At 36.4% G+C, this 25,884-nt stretch overlaps 2 protein-coding genes across 2 annotated transcripts in view; both read left to right on the top strand.

Moving 5' to 3' along the window:
* Window positions 1–22,509, top strand: part of LOC139979423 (receptor-type tyrosine-protein phosphatase F-like) — a 48,033-nt gene extending 25,524 nt beyond the window's left edge. Inside the window, exons 23-49 of the mRNA XM_071990197.1 lie at window positions 144–220; window positions 1,239–1,509; window positions 1,844–1,917; window positions 2,513–2,750; window positions 3,246–3,563; window positions 4,193–4,474; window positions 4,873–4,966; window positions 5,680–5,700; window positions 6,249–6,310; window positions 6,834–6,857; window positions 7,543–7,569; window positions 8,682–8,848; window positions 9,222–9,309; window positions 9,551–9,627; window positions 10,414–10,450; window positions 10,810–10,907; window positions 11,840–11,968; window positions 12,860–13,014; window positions 14,289–14,424; window positions 15,323–15,454; window positions 16,143–16,239; window positions 16,826–16,908; window positions 17,377–17,511; window positions 17,859–18,014; window positions 18,253–18,404; window positions 19,033–19,168; window positions 19,845–22,509. Coding sequence (XP_071846298.1) covers window positions 144–220; window positions 1,239–1,509; window positions 1,844–1,917; window positions 2,513–2,750; window positions 3,246–3,563; window positions 4,193–4,474; window positions 4,873–4,966; window positions 5,680–5,700; window positions 6,249–6,310; window positions 6,834–6,857; window positions 7,543–7,569; window positions 8,682–8,848; window positions 9,222–9,309; window positions 9,551–9,627; window positions 10,414–10,450; window positions 10,810–10,907; window positions 11,840–11,968; window positions 12,860–13,014; window positions 14,289–14,424; window positions 15,323–15,454; window positions 16,143–16,239; window positions 16,826–16,908; window positions 17,377–17,511; window positions 17,859–18,014; window positions 18,253–18,404; window positions 19,033–19,168; window positions 19,845–19,916 — 3,338 coding nt within the window. The 3' untranslated portion in view covers window positions 19,917–22,509. The remainder of the gene's footprint in view (window positions 1–143; window positions 221–1,238; window positions 1,510–1,843; window positions 1,918–2,512; window positions 2,751–3,245; window positions 3,564–4,192; window positions 4,475–4,872; window positions 4,967–5,679; window positions 5,701–6,248; window positions 6,311–6,833; window positions 6,858–7,542; window positions 7,570–8,681; window positions 8,849–9,221; window positions 9,310–9,550; window positions 9,628–10,413; window positions 10,451–10,809; window positions 10,908–11,839; window positions 11,969–12,859; window positions 13,015–14,288; window positions 14,425–15,322; window positions 15,455–16,142; window positions 16,240–16,825; window positions 16,909–17,376; window positions 17,512–17,858; window positions 18,015–18,252; window positions 18,405–19,032; window positions 19,169–19,844) is intronic.
* A 1,453-nt stretch (window positions 22,510–23,962) lies between these two features.
* Window positions 23,963–25,884, top strand: part of LOC139981424 (glutaryl-CoA dehydrogenase, mitochondrial-like) — a 14,041-nt gene continuing 12,119 nt past the window's right edge. The window contains exon 1 of the mRNA XM_071993800.1: window positions 23,963–24,334. Within this exon, the coding sequence (XP_071849901.1) occupies window positions 24,244–24,334 (91 nt within the window). The 5' untranslated portion in view covers window positions 23,963–24,243. The remainder of the gene's footprint in view (window positions 24,335–25,884) is intronic.

Here is a 25,884-nt window from a genome sequence, read left to right as displayed (position 1 = left end):
TTACTTACATCTTGCAATTACCTGATTTGGGGGGGGGGGGGGGGTGGTTTAAATGTCGCAAGATACTTTTTCAGTTGGAATTGATTTGAAGTTTGCAGTATTTTTGGATCACTTACGTTCTTTGTTTTGGTTTCTCTTCAAAGATCCATCCAGGGTACCCACAATAACAGACTTGTCAAATGTTGTCAACTCCACTACACAATTAAAGCTTGCCTGGCAGGTAAGGGTATATAGCATGATATCAAGTTATACTTTATATGGAAAAATAAAGTGAACATGAGAGGAAAACAAAATGACGAGTTGAATTGAGGGATGGTGGCGAAAATGAAAGCAATTTTGTTAACCTATCTTCTGCATGATTTTATATGTCACTGCAATAGTGAAGCTTTCCAGCAAAAAAAGGCACTTTTATCTGATTCTTCTATTCTTTTTACTACGACGATAGACAAAGCGTTATTTTCTGTCTATACTCCTAGTTTGCAGATTGCACTGACTTATGAATTGGGGTGGGGGGGGGGAGTGGTATAGCGTTGGGGTTGTCACGGTCGGAGAAGATCAGTATTGACGATAAACCAATATTTGTGGTAAAACACACATCACTTAAATTTCTCTTACTAATGGACATTTTATTCTTATCCATTTCTCCACCTTCACCGAGTAATTGGGAACAAAGTTAATTTACAGTTTTGGAAAGTGCCTCTTTCTTACAGTCCCTTCCGATTCCATTGGCACATATTGCTTTGCTAGAATAGACCAATCAATAAAGAAAATTAAGGCCCATTACATACACAAACAACTTCAGTCATTTTCTTCTATGACAAACTTAGAATTCTGCCTTTTAATATTTTTTCATTTTATTTTGTTATTTTGTTCCTCTTCCATGATAAGGGAAGAGTCTTTAAGACCACGAAAGTAAAAAATAAATATATTTGATCTATTGATTTATTTCTTTTGTTTTCTTGCTTCCATCAGATAAACCAAAGGCAGCACACCACCAAACGCACAATAAAATAAAGATGCTTCCGCAATTTTTGTCGATAATTATTTATATTGTTATGCTTGAAAATAAATAATCATATTATACAGAAACTATACAATAGTTTTCCATCTTTTATTTTGTCTTTTCTGCATGTATTTTTCTACTTCATTAATTCATACAATTAAGAAAATGCTTGTATTGAAATTGTATAGCAGTATTTCCTTACATGTTTCTTCTTGAAATGATCTCAACCAATCAGATTCCAGAACCAGCATGGGAGTGGCTTAAATGTGATCCAACGAGATATGAATATGAATATGTCATCCGTTACGTGAACCAGGACGAGTTGGGTAACTCGAGCAGACGGCGAAGAGAGGCAGACGGTTTTGTGAAAGTTCCTCAGGATTCGAGAGAAGCAGTTGTATCAGACCTAGCGCCATGTACGCAGTACAGCATTTCCATTTCTGTTATGAACATTGCTGAGAAGGAAAGTGATCCTGCAAAAGCATCAGGGTTAACTTTTTCCGAAAGTGAGTTGTAGAATTTTTTTAATAAATATTAATAGAGAAAATAGGAATTTGAAATATATTTGAACCCCATCTCTATACATTCTCTCTCTGCCCGTTCATCCCCTCCGCTCTCAACATAATATATAAGAATAACCTCTTCAGTGATTGAAAAGTGGATATGTAGGCCTACACATGTAGCAGTGCCGGTGTAATTTTTCCCGGGCTGAATATAAAAGTCCTCAGCATGAACCATTTCCCCCCGAGTAAAGATGGACGGTGGGGCATGGCCCATCCACCCCCTTGCTCACTCCACTATTCACAGTTAACATCTTAAAACATTTCTTAACTTACTTAGAGCCTACCGTCAGCCCAAAGATTCTATCTCTAGAAGCCATCGGGCCGACCCAGTTACACCTGGAGTGGGAATCGGTGAGTCACGTGGGCTAAGCAGTAATTACTTTGCTATGACATTTAACTTTAAAGCTGTCTTAATTTCAGATGTTTATTTGATAATCAACCTAGCTTAAGTACGTCAACTATGGTGGATTCTTGAGGTAGCCAAGTTCCCAAGTTTCATAACATTCGTGATCAGTATTATTGACTTCCTTCCTCTTTCTACGCGTCTTACATTCAACATATTAACTCCAGACTACCTAGCCTATACAAATATTGGCGACATTTTAGCACTGCACGCACGCTGACAAATCTACAAATCGAAAGGTTGAGGTATATCTCTGCAATTCCACTTTATTTTACATCTTCTGGAATCATTTCTGAGTTTTGGTGAAGTTTCTTGAAGTTAAAAAGACTTGAATTCAATATCACATCACCTATAACACACACTCTATTTTATGTATAATCGCCGCTTTATTTTATTCTGCAAAATTTGTGTCATGGAAAAAACGGAAATATCATATGATCGATAACTGCTATCATTGTGTATCCTTCTTAGAATGATTCTTGAAGTTGTTTCAAACTTTGATTCGCGTTTTAACCATTGTACAAGTTATTTCACTTTTCTAAGATGGCAGATATACCAAGCGATGCTCTCAAGTGCGACCCGAAGTTTGGTTTCTCTTACGTCATCCATTATTCATCCGATGAAGATGAACCAGTAGCCGTGGAAGTGGGTTCACAAGAAACGAGATTAGAGATAACCAATCTAGAGCCTTGTGTTGAATACCTCGTTTCCATTGCCATAAAGAACAGAGCTGGCGTAATCAGCGATGGAAATATGCGTAAAAATTTTACTGGAGCAATACGTGAGTAAGACATGCATTTGAAAGTGGTCGGTTTTCTTGTTATATGATATTCTGTCTAACAATGCATAGATTGCAAGTTTCAATCTTAAATTTGAATGATCATTTTGTATATCATGTGTTTTCTGACGTCACAACTCGTCAATATGTCTGAGAGTAGGCCTACAGCTATATGAAGAATCCACTTATACCCAGATTCATAGGAGATCAATAGATGTTTAAAGAACGGATTGAGAACGGGAAAATTGCAATTTACACGTCCAGTTAAAATCCGCTGTGTTTGTCTTTGCTGGAGGGAGGGATTTTGATATGGTCCGACGAACAGCCATATTTTGCTAACGGTGAAGCATATGTTCGAGTTTAGTTTCCTTGGCAACCTTGTCGTCTTCACATAATCTTTATTATATACTCTGAGAATTAATATATATTTATTGTCAATGTATACTTTTTCCTCCTCATTAATCAAGCAAAAGTTTTTCTTTAAACCATGTTACTTAGCAACGGGACCAGTTTCATCCATCCAGTCGGAAGCCACGCCCACAATTGGTATCAAGGTCACCTGGCTGCCCCCACATTCACATTGCAACGTAACCATTTATAAAATACGGTATTCGCTGACATTTTACGATCAATGTGAGACAAGGACGCCATCTTGGACGAATGTCACGTGGACGCAGAACGGAACTGATGACTCACCGAGTTTGACCATCGAAACAGTTGAAACATTCTCGACCTATCAGATTTTAATTATTCCGGTCACTCATGGGGTCATCGAAGGTCAAGTTACTAATATATCAGTCATCTCTCACGAAGACGGTACAGCATTTCCTTTTTGTGTACCTCTCGTAGTTGACAAAAAAATGAGACAAGATATCCAACAAGTTCAACGTTCGATTGAAAGTTGATACGGTCTTTTGACCAGAGATGCAATTGTGGATAGGTGTAAAAAATATATATATATAAGGGAAATAATGACATAATACACTGGCATAAAACAACACTAAATGCCCTAATATACCTCATAACATGATTTGATTTATCAGTATAATTATGGTCACTTCTAGTGCTAATTTTGATGTTTTACAATCTATATGTTTTATCATTTTCAGCTGTTGGTTTACTTTTAGTTATAATTATCATATTTTGTAATTTTACTGAGATTTTGATCAATAACTCCGAAATGAAAGTACATGGAAATATAATTAGATATTTAGAATTTTGTATCCACATTGATTTTGGAGTAATTCCTTTAGCTTCCGCTTTTCTTGTCAGACATCAATTGAAGAGTTTGAAGTTGGAAAATGAAGTTCACAGTGACAGACAATACTTTAAGAGGCAAAAAAAAAACGGTAGGGGGGGGGAGGATGGGAGGGGGTAAAATGTATTTGTGTTATGCTTACGGAACATCAAGTGGATCTATATCCGATGCATTTTATTTCCATCAGCTCCTATTGGAACGTTAAAACTCAGTTTGACAAACGGACGAAAACGCAGAGCAATAGCTCAATGGGATGAGTTACTTTGTGGAGAGAGAAGAGGAAGAGTCTGGTATGAATATAAATTCTGGCTCTCGGAGGATGAGATACCATCAGAATGGCAAGTTACATTCAAGACAGTAAATGTATTTAGCCGTTTAAAGAGAGGAGCTAGCTATAACATGACTGTAAGACCGGTCACGCTGGCTGGATACGGACCAGAATCAAGCCAACAAATAACCATTCCTGAAGGTAGGCACTCAATCTTGTCCAGGTTAAATTCATCTGTTTCAGGTGACAAAGAGGGCCGGATGGAGGGGCAGGAGAGACAAGTGGCTGTTTTATGTTAAACTGTACCATTAACTCCTTTAAGGCCCGTGTTCAGCAATGATGTTAATGTTTTTGCAGGTAATGTACTATACTTATTGTGTTTAGTAAAATTTAAATATGATGAATATTCATTTGGTGAAAGAAGAAAAAGAAAAGAAATCTGTTGGAATTTCGTACATTTATCAGTTGTATTCCAACATTGGAAGAAATACCCGTCTATGAAAATTTGAAAGATTGTAAATGAAATCGACAAACAAGGAAAGAAGAACTCTTGAAGTAGATCCCAGTAATAGGCCAAATCTGTTTTCTGTCATTTCAAGGTAATTTAGTTCTCATTCTCGTGATACTGGCTGTTATTGCCGTCATCTTCATCATCCTGCTGTTGATTATGCTTTACTGTAAAAGGAGAAAAAGGTAAGTAGGAAGAAAAATTAACTGTGTTTTGTTTTTTAAATAAAAAATGACAAAAATACTGGGAATAAATGAGTCTATATAGTGCATCGTATACGCTTAGCAATTAACCACACACGGTCATATTAAGGTTAAGCTTCGCATCATGCGACAATATACGATGATGAACAGCTGGCTGACAACTTACAAAGATGCCTTCAATTTGAAACAATCTTATTTGTTAAACTTTTACAAAAGTACTTTTCTGAAAGTTATATGTATATAAGATGTAATATGTTATAATTGTCACTAAATTTGAACAACTCAGCAATTGAAGAAAACATTTTCACGCTCTTTTTGCAGCTGTGGATTTATGCTTTGAACATAAATTTCTTATGTATTGCATCGCTGGAGTCCTGTCTATAACCCCGGGCTTAAGAACAATTTCTTAACCAGTTAGGTTACCGTGATATATTTATTTAACATGCCCTACAGCACTTGCAAGACTATCCAGACCTCATTTACGCATATAAAACGATATAAACAGTCGTAACAATTGATAAATATTAAAATAGTTCACTCGCAGTTTCCTCAGGGTATAGTTAAAAGCTGTCGATGACATTCCAAACCATTATCACTACAATATTTTGTTCGACATATTTTGATAGAGAAGTAAGATTGGGAAGAGTCATGGAAAAAATTATTTATTATTTACGTTTTTTTTGTTAATCTTGCAGATGGAAGAAATACAGCGTGAGGTAAGCTCCTTGACACAACTTTTTTTTTCTTACCCATATTTTTTTCCTGTTTCCTTTCCACTATTCATCCGTTTACCATTTAATTATCCCTATTAATGTTCTTTGCTGCTTTCCAATTCAAACCAGTGACGTGTCTCAAAGCAGACGCTTCTAATTGTGTTTAATACAGTCTACATCATAAGTTTATTGTTTGAACTGTTGATTTTGTAATCCAGATTTAGTAATATGGTACATATTATAAAAAAAAAATCTTATTTTTTTTCCATATCATTTGTTTATTATCTACGTATTTCTTCAGACGAATGAGCCAACCGGACGTGATTGCAGTAATTGAAAAAAAGAAAAAAAATATTACTTAAAAAATAATATTATAATTATAAAATCATATTTAATCAAAAATGTAATTGGGTTTAATCCAGTCCACATCATATGAGTTTATCATTTGGACTGTTTATTTTTGTAATCCATATTTAGTAATTTGGTACATGTTTCAAATAAAAATCTTATCTGTTCATATCACTCATTATATTATCTACGTATTTCTTTAGACGCATGAGCCAACCGGACGTGATTGCAGTAATTGATGAAGATGACAGTGACAGCGGTAGTGGTAAGACGAAAATGAAATTTAATTTATGAAAACAAAATCCGATAAAACATCATTGCATTTATTTCACTCTTATCCAACAAACCTTAATATAACAAGTATATAGACAAATATAGTAAGGTACACATTCTCAACATCGATATTTTTTTCTCGTGATATTTAGACTTATTTTTATGTAATTGTGTCTATGCATCTGGCAACTGCAAAATGAGTGTTTGGCGCCAATACAGATAGTCTGCACAATTATGTTCGTACGTATTGTTATATGTGTATACTGGGGAAGAAGTATATAAATATTTTCATTTCCTTCTTCGTTGTCTTTTCAATTATTTATAGTTTTAACAAGATACATAACATCTACACATGTAATTAAAACAAATATATCGTGTACAAAACATACCAAAGTTTTTTAGGATGTCTTAATTGGAGTCTAACACAGCTGTAGAAGACTCTCAATGATATATAAGTTTATTTAAAAGATATGTTTTAATTAAACTGATTTCGTATTCTTTACTCTTTTATATAGAAGTCATCGACGAAGAGATGATGAGTAAGTTCTGTCAGGAATTTCAAATTGTTGTTTATTTTATCTATAATTCAAAAGTATTATTTTTTGCGGAGACCAGACCGTATATGGATCATGTAATATACACAGGCATGACGAGAGGGAGAGGAGATTATTGGGTTACAGACCTGGCCCATGCAGGAAAAATGAAGAATTCAAACACGGGGGTATAGTTAACAAATATAATGGTGCACGTATGGGTCCGAACTTCTCTTGACGTCAGTGATCCCTCTAGAAGCAGGCCAATGTCATCATCATCATCATCATCATCATCATCATCATCATCATCATCATCATCATCATCATCATCATCATCATCATCATCATCATCATCATCATCATCATCATCATCATCATCATCATCATCATCATCATCATCATCATCATCATCATCATCATCATCATCATCATCATCATCATCATTTTTATATTTTCATATTGATATAAGAACATTATTTTATACTTTTTTACATAAATTGTGCTGGGTTGTTAATGTTACTCATTATTTAGTTTATTTATAAAAATTAAAGTCTTTTTAAAGATATATTATGATGACCAGTTTAAATTATTTTCTCGATATCTCGCCCTGCATTTTCCAACTCTTGTGTAGAATTTTAGCTTGTTATGTGTATAGAAATTTAACACAACAATATTTTAACCTTTCTTACAGATAACATGAGCGTAGACCCAGTAGGTGGTAAGCGAGATGAATTTATTCTGATTTAATTATAACTCATTTACAGATAAACAAAACCCAAGAATATTTCACAGGGACCCTGTCGAATGTCCGTAAACAATTCTCAGAGGTCTAACAATACCTCTTCTATATGGACGGATGGGTGTGGACCCCCTTTCAACCCCAATTGACAAATTAGAAAACGGTTTAATTAGTATAACGTTGATGGTATACCTAATAGCATAACAATGCCCCAGAATACACTATTTCAAGCCTAAACTTTTACTTTTTTCAATTGAGTCTCTTAAATAAATAAAAAGTGAACGTTTCTTCCTATTTTCTCATACAACGACATGATGTCTATAAATAATTCAAATAATTGAAAGAGGCGTACCTAGGCCGATGCGAACTCCCTAGTCGTAGACCCAAGTGGACGATGCTATGACCACCAATCGACTGAAGACAAGTTTTAAAATCAGAAGAGTTATTCATTTTCTGATGCCTAATTGAATACTGTTCAGTACTGCAGTCCGTAATGCTCTCTCCCGATACCCATCAATGTTGGAATTCCAACGAGCTGTCTTGAACAGAGAAAGCCGAAACAGTATCATATCTGGCTATCTAGAGTTGCCAAATAAAAAAAAACATGAGCGTGAACTCTCCTTTGTTGGTCCACTTCTATGACTTCACCAGGGCCAGGCCCTTACTCCTTTCGACGCTATATTGAATACAAAAATGTCTTATATTATAATAATGAAGAAAATAACTGTTACGTCATCGAAACCCGAATGCTGCTTGGTACTTCCACACGCAATATGAGTATGATTTTATTTCAGAACATTTTTGGGGGGCATTTTATTCTCGTACACATTATCACACATTGAACATATGTATATAGGTCTATATTTAAGCCTACCAGAAATTAATTGAGAATATGACAAAATAAAGTCATAAATGTTATGATAGAAAGAAACAGATGCTGACTACTGAAAAGATTCTCTCTCCCTCTCTTGTTTAATTCACTTCAGGCCAACGTCAGGCTTACTTACTTTTACACATTCTCCTACACAGGCGCTCTATAGTGGATAAGCAGTTTGCTAACAGTTTTATTTTATTTTAATTCACTTCAACAGGTGTTTATGAAAACCATGCCTTCAGTATTTCCTCTATGGTGATCCCTGCTCATCACATGAACCAGCCCACCCCGAAGATTCTCCCACCAGTCAGCATGGCGTATTTTCCAGTCTTTGTGAGAGAAAGACGAAACAATGACGGGGAATTGTTCAGACTGGAATATAATGTAATATCATCTATGTTTTTCAAAACAATTTGTGTTTTTTTCATTTAAAGAAAGTATTTATAAAATTACATTATCATAATATCATAATTTCGTTTCGGCTCATTCCCTCTAACCTCTAATTTCTAAAATCTAATTCACACAAAAATGTGCCTTTTTCAGTCTAATTCATTACATTACTACTTCCAATCTCAAATTGTAGACCGAAATTGATTCCGTTAGAATAAGTATAATTTTCAGTTATTGTTGAAATTTTGTAAGATTCAGACGAATTTGTCTTAGTCAACAGTACAACCGAATGAACATGTAGATTAAAAGGTTATCTCCCAGAAAATTAAACTTCTTACTTTTTTCTTCTTTTGACTGCTTTGCATAGACTCTAAATCCCAACGAACACGGCAGCCGAGTTGAAGCTAGCAGACAGGAAAACCAGATGAAGAACAGAAATTCAAATCTAGTTACTTGTAAGTGATTTATATTTCCACCAAAGGATCTATTGCATTCGAATAGTTACCTTGACGAAATTTGTTGACATTTGGTCAGACCTAAAATTGTTCAGAATAAATCAAACTTTTCATTTGTTTTGGGATGGATATTTATTTCTGGCATTGATGGTGTTGTGGTAAGTTTTCGTACATACAGTGCAGCATTTACAACATGGACAGTGTTTTCCCCTCATGTTTCTTTTTGTATTGTTCTTTTCAGATGACAATTCTCGAGTGATTCTAGAAAAGACAAACGCAGACCCGCATTCAGATTATATCAATGCCACATACATATCAGTAAGATTTACATAATAACTCGTATCAAACTATATACCTCTGCTAATGTATTTAAAGAGAATGTTGTTAAACAGAAGGGTATGGTGGGGAGGGCAGATTGGGGAGACTTTAGGAGGGGATCAAGGAGGGGGAAGGGAAATGTGTGGAAGGGAAGGGGAAGGTAGACTAGAGCAAGGGGGAATAGAGAGCCTATATGAGGTAGTGAAAGATTCGAGAAGAGGGACGGCAGGCTGGAGGAGGATGGGTTACATTCTTGAGGAGGGTGACTATCGGCGGAAGAAGGGAGACTCGAAGAGGATGGGGAGTTGAAGACGCATTCAGCTGGGGTCGTAGATTCAGAGACAATTACTCTTTTTTTAAACGATTTCTGGAGTTAATTAGAGAATGTAGAATTCTGGTAAGTTTAAAGGGTAGAGGACCGACCAAGGTGCAAATACTTTTTGGTTTCAAATTGCAGATGTTCCATTTATTATTACGAGTCAGTACCTGTAGTATAATCCTATTATATTTGTTACACATAATTCAGAATCGTTTCATTCTGGTTTTAAGAAATAGTGAATTGCCTGTTCCCGAATGTGATTTGGAAACATTTAAAAGGAATCAGATATTTAACCGCGGAACCTTCCATACCCTACCAACCTCCTCTCACCTCACCCCCTCCCCCACCCCAATCAGATTACTCGTTAAACCACCATTGCTTGGGATCACTGTCGTAATAAATTTTATCTCAATATTACAATTTATTACCGTATTATGTAAATCAACATATTTTCTATTTCCTTTCAGAACTGCAAACGTGAACACTTTTATATTGCAACTCAAGGTCAGCTATGCCTACCATTATCATTTTTGATATCGTTAAACTCCTGATAAACTCCCTAATCAAAATAAAAGTAGCCTACGTACAATACTTGAAGTGAAAATTTGGCTGATAAAACAAGAAAGTGAATTGCATTTGATGAAAATAATCACTTAGAGATTAGAGTCTTATACCTTGCATATGATTTAGATTATCAAAGCATTCTGTGAGATATTCCCATTCTTGAGGTGCAATCAGTGAGATTATTTTAATGCATTTAACACAACCACTTCAATGAGTACGGAGTTCTGTGGCAAAATCTCTCCCAAGTTTTCTTATTTTTTCTTCTTCTTCTCTCTAATTGTTTCTTCTCTAATTATCAGGTCCAAATTCCGTCACAAAAGGAGACTTTTGGAGGATGGTCCTTCAAGAAGATTGCAACACAATTGTTATGTTATGCAATTTAGTCGAAAATAAAAGAGTATGTCTCGGTCTGACCATTCATTAGTTCTTCTTTTCAGTTTCTTTTTTATATTCGGATAGTTTTAACTGTATACTGTATTTGACCAACAAGTTGCTTACTGTAAGTATTATCTGGCGTTAAAATACATAGAAACTTATACAGCGAGATACTAGAGTATTTAGTTCGTTTTGCATATTTCTCCGACCAATCACAGTCGAGTATTTTACAGCCTCAGTTTGAAACGTCATTAAATAATGACTTTAGGTAAATTTATGTACGTTAATTATATAGCAACCCCCCCCCCTTCCTAAAAAATATATATTAACAAGCAAAGCTCATTATCTTTCCTCATTCAGTTTGAATTTTAACATAAATATTTACTTTGAAAAGCATCATGTATCTGCAATGCTCCTTTAATCACAATTCATAATGCTATCAGGAATACATTTAATATTATTCAGACTGTAATGAAAAAAACCTCGATTAGTGCATACTGTATACCGATACAATCTTTAGTTCTGAGAAATGTACATACAAGCACGTTGTTGTGTTTCTTCTGTTGAGCTGACTATTCAAACTTATAGTTGTCAGTCGTGCAAACTAAGTTCATACAGTCCCGGTTCTTGCATTAATGAATTTCGATTTACAATGGGTAATTTCTCGGTATTGATATGCAGTGTGCACTTATCGATGTTTGTTGATAATGGTCATTAACGTATAAAATTTAATCATTTTTGTCATTCTTTTGTTGTTTTGTTTTGTTTTACATTCTAAATATTTATTGTGAGTAAGATGTTTGGATCCCACGTTCACAGTATAGTGGCTGCGCATATCCTCGAACCTAATACAAAACGATGATGACGTCATTTACAACCCCGCGGGTGCACCAGATCAATATATTCCACCTTGTAGTAAAGTTTCCCTTTCCTTTGTGGCTGTCTTTCTTTCAGGTCACGTGCAACAGATACTGGCCAAAGAAGGGAACGAAAAATGCAATGTTCGGCAATATGTCTATTATATTAAAACATGAAGAAACCAGGGAGAACTTCGTTATCCGAGAGTTAATCGTAGTCGACGGGGTGAGTTTTTTCTACCACTAGAATTTCTTTATTAAATTTACTTACAGTAGGAAAATTAAAGGGATGTTCATGTGATCAAAATTAAATGTTTCTACTATACTAAAAAAGATCAAGAAATAACGATTCGACCTATAATGACTTCATAGCCTGTGTAAGGCTGTTCGGTTAAGCATATTAATCATATATTAAACTTATTGTTCTTCCGCGACCGGATTTCCCATGTTACATACCATGCAGTTCTTGCTATCCCGCTCCTAACCCGCCTCCCTTCCAGGAAGAAGGTTTAATTAAAAGTTTAGAACATAATTTTGAACATATGTCACATCTGCAAGCAGACAGGCGAACGTTGGCACCCCACTAAAATGGTTGTGTCTGCTATTAATTAAAAGTGCCATTTTGTGTTACCTCAGTGGTTAACGCCGATGCCTTTCAATTATAAGGTCCCGAGTTCGAGTCACTCCAAGATTAATGTATGTCGTCCAGTTACAGAGTTGTTGACAATGACAATTCATAATCATGGACGTTAAATATGAATCTAAGAGACTGACTTCGGTCAGCTTGCGGCTTTGATAAGCCAATGATGGCTTCTTCGCGAGTTCCTGCTTACAGGAGGATCCAAAATACATACATACATAAATGTTGTCATTTAAAAAAACCGAAAACCATTCAAAGTTACGGAATTTGTGATTTCGAATGCATCCAAGTTCGGCGGACAGTTTAGAGGTGATGTGGTTAACCCCATCAGATCAAGTCACATGTCCCACTAGCCATTGAATTTTTGTCCTCTCCTCCCTCCGAGATTCAAACCTCTACCACACCTCCCTACCCCTGTTTGCAAGATTATAAACTGAACTACTTTTGTACGATGTATGAATTTCAATCAATACACAGAAACATACCAAGAGGAAGGTTACCCAGTTACACTACACGGGTTGGCCTGAGGTGGGCGTACCGAAGACATCTCGAAACTTATGGCAAGTCATAGATCTCGCCAACAAAAACATGAAGCATAAGAAGGGAAAAGGTCCCATGATTGTCCATTGCAGGTTAGTAAATAGAATAATTATCTACGTATCAAGTGACCACATATCAAGGGACGAAAGAGTTGGGCCTAACGTGAATCAGTTTACGTTCTTTGTTTAGTGTTGTTCCTGTATGATTTTGCACAGTGGCGTAGGAAGGTACTTTTTAGTGGGGGGGGGGGGGGGGGCTGAAGACTGATGGCCGGCCTGGGCGAGGGGTCTAAGGGGAGGGGGTGTCCCCCTCCCCTTTGGAATTTTTTGCATTTCCAGGTGGCCTCAGATACAATTTGGTGCAATATAGCACACTTTAACCCACTCCATTCTGTATATAATTTTGCATTTTCACCTGGCCTTAGATGCAATTTGGTGCTCCAAATGAGATTTTTTTCTCATTTGGAAATGAAAAAGGGGTTTTCTGACTTGCGAAGCGGGGGGGGGGGCGGAATGATACTTCCGCCCCTCCATATTTTCACTGGGGGGCTAGCGCCCCCCAGCCCCCCGGTTCCTACGCCCTTGATTTTGCATGCTTTTGCATGTTTGTATGCACGTGAGCTTTTCGAAACGAAAGGTAGTATAAGTCACGTCACACATCGGTTTAGGAGATCTTGCTTAATGAGATGCTTTTACACCGGCAGCTTCCATGTTTGCAATTCAGGTCAAAATGTCAGATACATAGAATTAGAACTAGCACCATTACGTTATAACACCGTGAATGGTAACGCTGATATTTAGTTAAAGTTGGTGCAAATTGGATTCGCCAAAATCTGGTGTTACCAAGCTCCACCGTTTGCAGAAAAATACGACACCCCAGTACCGGATTATCCGATAGGCAGATGAGGCAAATGCTTAAAGGGCCGATCACGGAGACTCAAGGCTAATAGGCCCAAGGGCCCTCCGTGTACGTCTCCAGCCCAGTCACACCAACAATCTAGTCTCAGCTGTGTCTTCAAAAACATAAAAGGATAATAGGGGCCAAGCCATATGGTCCCTTAATTAGGGCCCCAAACGGTTTAATCAGGTATTACGGTGCCCGATAAGGAATAATGCAATTAGACAAAAGTTTCAAAGGTTCGCAAATGAATGTAATGTAATATTAGAGAACAATATGTGGGACACAATATTTTCCGGTTTACTGGATTGTAAAACGGATTGTAGAAGACTGTACTGAACTCGTTATTAGAAACCGTCAATAGCGTATAATCATACAAGTAGTTAGCTATGTTATATGAAGTCAATGTAAAAATTTACCTCCAATAAATAAGTAAATACTACCAAATCAAACCACTTATTTCTTTTAGCTCTGGTTGCGGAAGAACTGGTACTTTCATAGCCATGGACGCAATGATAAAGGAATTTGAAAAGACTGGGAAAATCGACATCTTCGCTTTTGTCGATCAAATGAGGAAACAAAGAACTTCTATGGTGCAAGAACAGGTAAGGCGTAGTAACATTATGCACTGTTACTTCAATGTACCTCAATGTACCTCAAGTGACCTCAAGTATATAACTCAAGTATATAGCCCTTCTGAATGGTAGATTCGGAACGAGGAGGATAGTGACCTTATAGAGGGTATTGGTGGCGCAGTGCAAGAATGTCACCGTTCTTAGGCCAGGGTACACCGGAGTGTGTATATGTATAAGATAGTAAGAAAAGTGAGGGTTGATGTAAATCTCAAGATACATTATGCAAGTAAACCCCCAGTTGCTTCAAGTAACCTCAAGTTTCTTCGATTTATTTCAGTTAAGGTCTTTGGTTGGTTTATTCTCGTCAAGTATAGGAGCTACAAATATTTAACCCAATAAAATAAAAGGTGAAATTAGACTACACACCGGTAGAGCACAAAAACCAAAATAATATTCAATACAATTACCTGAGATATCTTTCAAAGTGCAAAGACTGGTATAACATGTAGATAGCATAGAATTGACTTCTTCTCGCAAATTTCCTCAAATTACATCAAAGTGCCTTGATTATTTGAAATGAAGATATGCGGTGTGGAAAGATATTAACCCGTAGCAAGTATTGTATTTATCTCTTCATTGCACTCTACTCATGAATTGGATAAACGCATCTATGATAAACAAACAACAAAGGATAGAATATTTTATTATTGCAGAAAACTGCATCAACATATCGGGGGGGGGGGGGGAATCCAACAGTATCCGTGCAGCTTTCTGAGTTAAAAATGATAAATATTTAAATACTATAAGCGAGTTTCTTTTGGAAAATCAGTGAATGTTTTTGTACACACGAATAGATATGAAGCGAAGTTTAGCACAAAAATTGTACTACTTCCAAATTCTAATTTAACTATATGTTCTCAATTCACAGGGACAATATGAATTCATATTTTGCGCAATATTTGAGAAATACTTCGTCGGTGATGGTGTGTTGAAATGTGACGGATACAGTGAAACTTTGAAAACATGGCAAGCCGATGGGGTCTTGGCAAAACTTTACAAGGTAACGGTACAGAGGTGTTATTATTAATACGCATACGATCTTTCGAAAACATATAATTATGCTTCCTGAAACAACTACGTTCATTATCTTCATATTGCTATGATGAACAGCGAACTGAATATATTAAATATATCAAAAGTACTTTAATGTCGCAAGAATGTATATACGATAGTATTGTCCGTTCAAGCCATTTCTTATTGACGTCTGGAATTGTGTTGTTCTGATAATATGTTCTGTATTGCCGGATTTAGTTTAGAGACCCGCACCTCCCAATATATAGACACCCCTGCATATTTCCATATTAATAATCATATTAATAATAATTTAAAGATTGTTCATATTATGTATATCGTACACCATAATAGACATAACGAAGGTCTTATCGTGATCTGTCAGTCGCCGAATAGGTTCTGCTAAAAGCCTCCGCCACCCCACCCCATGTCCTCGCCCATGCAAGCTCAGTCGGGCCATATGTACCATCATTGCTACTGTGTCATATACATCAAGGGAAATTTACCTTTATATACTAAAAAACACAATAAGACAAATATGACATTATCGTGCATATACCGTACAAGATCTGACGTCATAAAAACACGAAGACCGACACATTTTAAAGCTTTAATAACTTTTTCCTTTGTTCCTCTGTTCCTTTGTTTTGGTTTATATGATCTTTTTCTGTTTTCAGATGTTTGACTATCTAAATCCATCAACGTTGAATATCAACAGTTCGGGTCACAATGCAATTAATATTGCGAAAAACCGATATAAAGACAACATACCAAGTAAGTGAGAATAACACGGAAAAAAAAGTGGTTCGTGGATTATCATCATGTATGAGATCCCTTAATACCGTAGTTTGTTGACTTTCTTGTACATCTGCATACTACTACAATTAAATTGATTAAAATGTTTAAACTTGACCTTACAATTAGTACATAATTTACCGCTAATTAGTAGGATGCGTAATTACACATGGTTAGTTACATCATCTGTCAACACTTAAGAGTGTATCTGTATTTTGCTGATGGGAAATTATTTAATCGTGATTTGAAGTGTCAACAGGTGTTATGCATGCATCTTCTTAATGCATCTTAATGCATTCTTAATACATCTTCTTATAATGCATCTTCTGATCCAAGTGAATTGTCTACTATTACATAAGAATCGGATACACGCAAACCAAACATCTCGCTTTATTGCTATATTTTAATTTCATCATACGCTATTTAAATTTCATTGTGGTGAATTATTATTTTTGTGTTGAAACAAACTACTAATTATTATTATTAGTGTTTTAAAACTTAAGTTTTTATTTGTTCTTTACTGAATAATGAATTTATTGATTATTAATCATTTTTCTCTAATTAGGAAACGACTACAGACCGTATCTGCTAACAGAAGTACCTTACGATATGGAGTCATCTGACTACATCAATGCAAGTTTCTTCAATGTGAGTCAAAAGTGAAGAAATAGAAAAGACGGGAGTTGTTCCCCTTGTGACACACTATACCCCCCGCCCCCCCCCCACTCCACCGCCTCCTCTCCTCACGTAATTCTCTCACAAACCAACAAACACATAATATACTTCATAGGGACTGGTCCAGTATGTTTAAGACGAGGGGGTGGTCCTGTGGTTGTTTAATCCGACTTCCGTTCAGGAAGGTATGGGATACTCTTCATTGTTTTTACACTATTTGTGGGGGTGGGGTGGGGGGGGGGTTGGTGAGGTGGCGGGGGCGGGGGCGAGAATAGAATCTCCATCTTTACACGAAGAAGTAATTGAAGCTGTTTTTCGTTCTCTCTCCACTGCCCTTTTCTTCATATTAGTAAATATTTGATGGTAGTTCTTGTCTTGCATAAATGATAATCTATCAAGTTTATCTTTATTATACGTCATTGTTTACCCATATATGTATAGGGATACAAGGATAAGGACTTATTCGTGGCGACACAAGATCCTCTGCCAACAACCCTGGTTGATTTCTGGCGTCTCGTATGGGATTACCATTGTCTAACCATTGTTATGCTAGAACAAAAGGATCAGTACGATTCGGTGAGTGCCTTCTATTGTTCATGCAGGATTATAATTTGTTAATTATGATCATCGAATTAACAGTTTTACGATTGCATTGAACTTTTGTGTTATCGTTGACGTATGATCACTCGAATTAGGAGTATATATTGTGTCTCTGTGCGTGTGTGTGCGTGTGTATGTGGTTGTATAGTGTTTGAAAGCAACCTTTCTTTAAAAACTGCACAAATTATATAGATATATTCTACAAAGAAAAGAAAAATTGACCATGAAGCAAACAGGTGTGTTTCTTTAATCTTTTATGTGTCGCCATATTTGAGTTGATACTGAATTTATAAAATTCTTATTCTTATTTTTATTTCTTGAAGACTACACCTCCGTATTGGCCAATGAAAGGTAAATCAGTATTCGGGCCATTCACAATATCCATCCTGGACAAGTCACGGGTTCTGTCTCATGCTATAACGGAAAGACATTTATCGGTAACACTAAAAAGACAAGATGAGAATGATAGACATAATGACGTGAGTACATCTTTCTGTCTTCAGTTATTTTAAAAACTTGATCAGTATTGTCCTCCATCTTTGCCAGAATATCAAATTAATAATGATCACTCGTGTTTTGCTTTCAATAAGCATATCACTGCCACCCTTAAAGTTAAGCCTTCGTCTATTAATAAGCCTATCACCCCCCCCCCCCTCTCTCTCTCCAAAAGTCTATAAAAACTGTCAAACTATCTGTCTTTTATTTCTTCTTTAAAAGGATGAAACAAGAGAGATCAAACAGATTTGCATCAAGGATTGGCCGAGGGCATTGCACGTTCCCATCACCCCTGCCTCTCTCCTCGCTGCTTGTGAAATGGTTATGAAGAGACACCATCATAAACCTTCTTCCAGAATCCTCTTACACTGTAGGTAAGATACACAACCAATCTTGTCCTCATACTGGGAGGTAGTTCGTTAACGACGCGAAGCTGTCTGGTGTAAGACGGGCAACACCACAGTACAGAACAATTTCACCTATTTCTGATATTTTCTTTATTCAAATGGAGAACATTTTCAGACTGGAAAATTGTGGATTGCTCCTGGATGAATTCCTGTCGTATGTTAGCCTTGTCAGTCATAGTTAGATCTTTCAACTACTACACTGTGTAAAAGGTGAGATGTGGGGAAGGGGTAGTGGAGGGAGATAGGCCCTAGAAAATTTTGACGGGATATATTTAAATGAACGAAATTTCTGAAGCACTATTAACATTACTTTCCTAACAAACGGGTAGAGCAAATTACACATCGATAAAAAGATTATGAATGATATCACAATGCACTCTACTGCGCATGCTCTCTGCAAAATCACACATATTAAATCAGCAATTGCCTGAGTTGTCTTGCCGCCAATTTGGGGCCCTAACCATTTTGTTCGATCCTACGGCCCAAGAAAACAGTTAAATTCTGGTCCTGTAACCAATATCATGTACCGTATTTATAAACTATTTCTATTAAATCTTCCTTTCATAATGTTTACAACGTTTTTATTTTGCTTTAGGAACGGAATAGGAAGAAGCGGGATTTTCATTGCAGTCTACAATGCTATCGAAGAAGTGAAGGAAAAAGAAGAAACTAATCTTTTTACCATCGTCTCTGAACTTCGAAAAAGAAGACCTATGATGGTGGACTCTTTGGTTAGTTTAAAATAGACCTCCGTCCGCCTATAAATTAATCAGTCAGATTTAACACTTTATTACTACGGTTTGTAACGAACGTAAGAGTTCGTGATTGTTGATTCGGAGGACGATTTCTTCTATCTCTCTCCTATTTTCCGGGGTGTTTTTTCCGGGTGGGGGGGGGGGTGACTGATGGTTGTCAGTGAAGTAACAGTTTGAAGTAGCACACCGCCTCTCTTATGGCTACTCAATTGCCAGGACAGAGGGTTCATTCGGGGACGGGGGAACGAACGTCGAGGGGAGTGGATCATGTGAATTTGATGTGAGGGTGGAAAGCACAAAGTTACCTTTAACAAAATCCGACACAATGTTATTTTTGTGCATGTCGTACCACAGATTACAGTCATTGAATATTTTCAAGAAAGGGCACTTTATAACTACTTTTTTATTAACTTTCTCGACAGTAGGATTCTAATTACATTTCTTTTAATTTGCAGCAAAAAAAACACTTATTAATTACAAACATAGAAAAGGGTTCCTTTTCTTCAAAAGAGAGCACTTCACATTTATTAAGGATGCAGTTTTTTTTATTGTTTCTTTTACTAGGGGCAATCCGTTCTGCCCCTCAACCCACAGTGGCTACTCCATTATGCAAAGTTGATCTCTGTTTCTTTTTATTTTTTCATCCCATCAGGCTCGCTTCACGTTCTGTTTTGACGCCATTGATCACTACTTAAAAGAATTTGACACTTACACCAACTACTAAGGAGCGACAGGACGATTGACGAGCAACTTATATTTATCGACGAGCCACGGATGTGTATCTCATGTCTTCCAAAAACATTATCCAAAAATATGTTGGCATTCAGCAGATTATACACTGCAGTCCTATATCATCTAGTTCTCACATTATGACAGACTTATTTCATAAAGATATATGTGAACGTTATCTGCGATTGTATAGTGTAATTTGATCAGATATGTATATCGATCGAGGATAACAATGGATGATCATGGAGCTATCACCGAATCGGTGACTCCATGGGATGATGAAGAAGAAGAAGATGACGAAGAAACTGGTTTAAAGTTGCAGTAATTATGACTACAACTGTTCAAATTGTGTTTATATAAATTGACTTCAGTATACACACATGCACAGATTGAACTTTTATTCAGAACGATGAAAGGAACTCATTAGTGAAAATGTATCTGTGTGTGTATTTCAGTTACAATGAATTGTAGTTATAAATTTGAATTATACCGTGTTGGTGTTCGGATAGCCAGTTATCGTGAGACCGGCTGACACCGAATTTAGACATTACCATTTTATGAAATTGAACATAAATGATGCTTAAATATCTATTGGTATTGCTCTGTTTGAATGTTTTAGCATATAGTAATCAATGCATACGTAACGTTTTATTATAATTTACTTTAGAAGTGACCAAGAAACTGTCTTTCAAATTTAAACATACAAATGTTAAAATTCACAGTCACAGGTTTTCATTCCGGTTATTGGCTTATTTCCTTAGTCATGTTTTTGAAAATACTCATCATGTTTCTTCAAGAACACGAAAAAATAAATAAGGGTTATTTTTGCGTTGGTATTTCGGTGACGCTGGTAATGACGATAACAATGATGTTCGATAATATTAATGGTGGCATAGAATAGATATGATGAAAGATGAATCGGGGAGGACAATATAATGTTAATGATAATGACGAGCTAAGATGAAGAAGATGGCGTAATGAAACGATCACAAGAAATAGAATGACGAAGGTGAGCGGCGTGGGTATGACGATGACGATGGTGGTAATACACGGTGATGACCAATGATAGTGGTGATGCTGATGAGGAAGATGGTTAAGCCGGTGAGGATGGTGGTGATGACAATATAATAATGAGGATCACGATGGGCACGTGGATGATGAAGACGATGACGATGTCGAAAACGATGTACCTATACATCATAATAAGAAGCCATCGTCGACGGGTGGACCACTTACACCCACGAATATTGATTATTTGAATTCTACAATCCACAATATATATACTTACACTTTAATTCAAGTTCCTGCAAGGTGATGAGCTTTCCGCGTTGTAACTAAAACAATTTTTCGAAATCATTTTACCCTAACTATTTTACAAGTTTTTGTTTAAAAAAAAAATATTAGATCGAGTCGTTTCCATGACGTCAGACATTGTGCATGCTGTGCTCGACAGTCTACAGTTATCAAACTGTGTTCTTTCGTTTAGGCCAGGGGTTCCCTAACTGGGGTGCATGAACCCCCAGGGGTGCGTGCGTCCATCCCAGGGGGTTCGTGAGACGTTTCTGAAAGTCAAAACTAGAGTACTTTTTGTTGAACTTACATCTGATATATCATATAATTTACTAATGTACAAAAGTCGTACCTATCGATAAACCCTTTTCGCGTTCCATACGAATATGTTGCCATAGTAGTACCGTACCATGGATGTGATACTTGATCTTTTACGAAGCACTGTTATGCGTATCATAGTATAATAATGACTCAGATCGTGTCTCGAAAAGTTGGGGGTTCGTGGACAACTCTGACATCCACAGGGGGTTCGGGGGGGGGGGGATAAAGTTAGGAAAACCCTGGTGTAGGCCTATACCAGCAACAGTCAGTCGTGTTTCATGCTCCTCTACTGTAGATGGATGTACTTAAAATATATATTTCTGAGTCTACAGTTTGTTCAACACAAAGACTGTACGTTTTGTTCTACTGCAATTATGTGTCTAAGAATAACCTTCTTATCGACGAATGGAAGTATTTAGTTTCTTTAATATTATTTTATTTTATTTTATGACTATTTCATATTTTTCTCAGTGTTTAATTTACATATGTGTTGTTTCTATTCTTCGTTCAATATATGCTTCAGACCTCAACTATTTTACTCAGATGGACACAGCTATGCCTCTATTTTAAAGCAGGTTTATAATCATAAAGAAGATAATGTTTTTAGGTATTATAATAAGGTGTGGATCATGTTATTTTATAACAGTTGCTGAGCATTAGGCTTCAACGCTTAAGCAGGTATTGTATAGCATACCGTACCGTAGGCTATACACTCACATAAAATTAACATCCAAGGCTTGTGTATACAGACGGAACGGAATTTTATCATCATTATCTTGCAATGCTAATAACTGAATAGGTATAATATTATCACATATGTTCAGCTTTTTTTTAAATTTATTATTAAATGAAAGACAATATTTCTCATTATTTACTCTGTTTGAATTATTATATTTCAGTGTGGAATATTAACAGTTAAGAAGGTTTGCTTCAATGTGAAATTGTCACGTCCTTCACAATGTGTAAGAATCGATGATGGCAAGAAAAATTACATGTTGAATAACTGTATACAATCATGATGTATCTTTATTTGCTTCATTTTCAAGGTCAATTACTCTATCATATCTACTGTATGATTGCCATATGCCGGCAATTATTGCCATGATCCGGCTATTTTCTCACAGTTTCTTTCTTATGTTTATTTCTACGTTTACAAACAAAGATACTGAAAGTAGACATTTGAGTACTTTCGTGTACTTTTGATTGATTAATTAAAGATGTTCCTTTTGCCGATAATTACTCCTTGTGCGGTCATTGTAAGCATGTGACATAACAGTTTAATGAGTTACTCGGATTCAAAATACAGTAGCCTACACGGACATTGCTACTGGGTAACTCGGAAACCCAAGTACTCGGAAGTACACGGTACTAGGATGAAAGTAATGGACTATACGCCACTGCTTTAAACCCCTCCCAACCCCCACCAGCTCCATTGGTAATGTAAGCTTGACAAAGGACGAGTCTAGTTTTAATGACTTGCTACCCCACATGCGGACGGCAACTGGGCTTTCAGAATATTAAAGTAACCCTATGCTGTTAAAAAGACAAAACAAAAAGACAACCATTTTATAGACATTTTTCAATTCGTAGGTCAATGACACGCAACATATACAACACTATCGTCGTTGGCTACCACGAACACTCCATTGCAATCCCGTGTTTCTCAGACTCTTCCTTGCAATATCAAGCTGACATTCGTAATATCGAACAGGTTAGCAAACAAAACAAATATCGAATCGATAGATACCAAATAGTCAATGAAATACATAGATCTCTACAGCACAGGACAGGTGGGTCCCCATTTTAAGAGTAGGCATAGGAGTTTAATATAACGTGAAACATTTACAAATAAGAAGATAATACTTCATTCGGGTATATCCACAGAGATATCTCTCACACACACACACAAACACCCATACACACACGCGTATATATATATATATATATATATATATATATATATATATATTGCAGCATTTGGTCAATATAATTTACAAAAAAAGGCACATGTATCGTTTGCCCAACAAATAATTCCCTGTTACGTACTTGTATGGTGCGCCTAGTGTGCCAGAAGTCCTGAAATCGACTTATACCGAATTAAATTGACATTTGTAAGTTGTCCGTCGATTTTTTTAGATCAGAGCGCTAGAAAACAACATGTGACACTAGTCATTCAATGAGAGTACGAGAAACCGACGTAAGTCAATTAAATTCTAGGCCTATATATTCCATGACTTATAGCTCACTAGGCGTCGATTTCATCCTGTCGGAGCACGAGAAACTTACATATGTCAATTTTATTCGACATATGTCGATTTCATGACTTATGGCACACTGGGCGCACCATATACTTGCAGGTTGAATGCTAGACGCTGACTCGAGTTACGTAATTTTCAATTTGATGCCTTACGCAACCCACGTATATTCAAGGTGACCAGTTTGTAACGTCCCATGGCAACTTGCTGTACATTCCAAATTGATTCGCAAAAGTACTTCTAAAGGTGCATCGTAACCATACATACAGTATTATCAAAGAAAGAAAGCTTATTTCAAGTAAATGTCACCTTTATTCCCATTTTGATAATTGTGTATTTTTTTTTGCGCCGCTCTGTAGGTATACCTTATAGCAGTCCAATCAACAGTAAACTGGTCTTTACAGTTCTCAAAGAAAATCCTGTACTGTAGACAAACAGGATTACTAACTTCCAAAAATGGCTCTTTGTAAGTCCTTTTCCAGGAGTGGATTGAATGGAATCACCAGAGTTTCATCGGTCTTTGGAAGAAACAGAAGCACAGTCTCCCGTATCCTTTTCCTTATTAGAAAGTAATTGTGGTTGACAAGATCTTTAGGCCTAATTACACAGCTGTACAATACGAGTCGAAGCCTCGCTTCATACTTACTATTACCAGGTACCTATTTCGCGAGAAGTGTACAATCTATGATCCAAAGCACGCACTAATATTTTCAATTACTATTTAAATGCTTTTGTTCAGCAAGAGCAAAAGGAAGCGGTCATCTGCCGGTGCTTGGACCCCAGTGACCTAAAATACTTGTACTTTGAGTCGATTTAAAGTACTTGATACTCGCTCAGGACGAGTACTTTACAAGGGTACCCCTTTACAAGTACGTGAATAAAGTATTAATTAAACTAATGTTATGCACAGGAAGTCGCGTAATTTATCTATCCAGTTTTGGTATTTTGTAGTATGTCTGTAGAATAGTATTATAGTTATACGTCTCTCTCCCAGCAGTGTCATACATTTCACCTAATGTTTTACCGCGAAGACGACGAATGTACAAAGATGAACAATGCAATACTGATGTGTATAGTAAAGGCTTCATAATTGACGCACCTTCGTAATTGACGCACCTTCAGATATTACTAGCAATGATACAGCAGGCAACCTCAACTTTTTGCAGACAAGCAAAGTTACATACTTGATGAGTTTTAATCCATTTCAGGTATATGCTGATCAAATTGTGTTTTTTTTTATGCTTCTAACACCCTCCACACAGTTTTGCACATTTTTTTTGCATTTGCATCCAAAGTCAATGGATGTATACTTAGGACTACACTACAGTTAGCTTATAATCGACGAATGTGTCAATTTAGGGGTATGAAAGAACTTGACACGGCAGATATTTTGTGGTCAAATTCTACTCAATTTAACGTTGTGTAGGCACAGAACAATAAATATTTTGAGATCATGACATTTCTGAGGAACTACACATATGAAAAACACATGTACAGTTGAGTGATTTGGATTGTTCGTTGATAGACATGGTTAATCAAATCCTTAAGTGCATCAATTATGAGCCCACCATGCTATATGACAACTTGCTATCATATGAAACAATTCAAAGCATTATTTCAGTATTTCTGTTAGTCAGACACCCCCATTAGGAAATTGCTTGCTACCTGTACTGCCATTTTGTCAAACCAATATCAGAAAACTTGTAATAATTTCTGAATTTGTAAAACAATTAATATCAGTTCAATATCGTCACATTCGCTGGTAACTGATCATCAGGGAGCAGTTCAAAGCTTAAGTTTCATTCATATTGAATAAATCAAAGGTACTCAAAAAGCACCCAAAAATAATCAAAAAGTACTTGAACGCTTTTAGATGCCTTGTACTCAAAGTAGGGGAAAGAAATTGGTAATATTTGTAAAGAAAACTTGGAAACATATACATTGAACATTTAAAAGACTTTCAAATGTTGCAATTTAACAAAAAGAGAGGGGATACCTTCTCTTTGTAGACCTTCTACCCCAAGCCAATCCATTTGCCACTAGAGGGTTGCCAAGGTGAAGAAGATGAAAATTGAGGTCACTAAGGGGAAAAACGTG

This window comes from Apostichopus japonicus, chromosome 2 (genome assembly GCF_037975245.1).
Source record: "Apostichopus japonicus isolate 1M-3 chromosome 2, ASM3797524v1, whole genome shotgun sequence".
NCBI classification, from domain to species: domain Eukaryota; kingdom Metazoa; phylum Echinodermata; class Holothuroidea; order Aspidochirotida; family Stichopodidae; genus Apostichopus; species Apostichopus japonicus.
The sequence above is the reverse complement of the archived record's forward strand: the minus strand, read 5'-3'. Positions and strand labels throughout refer to the sequence as shown.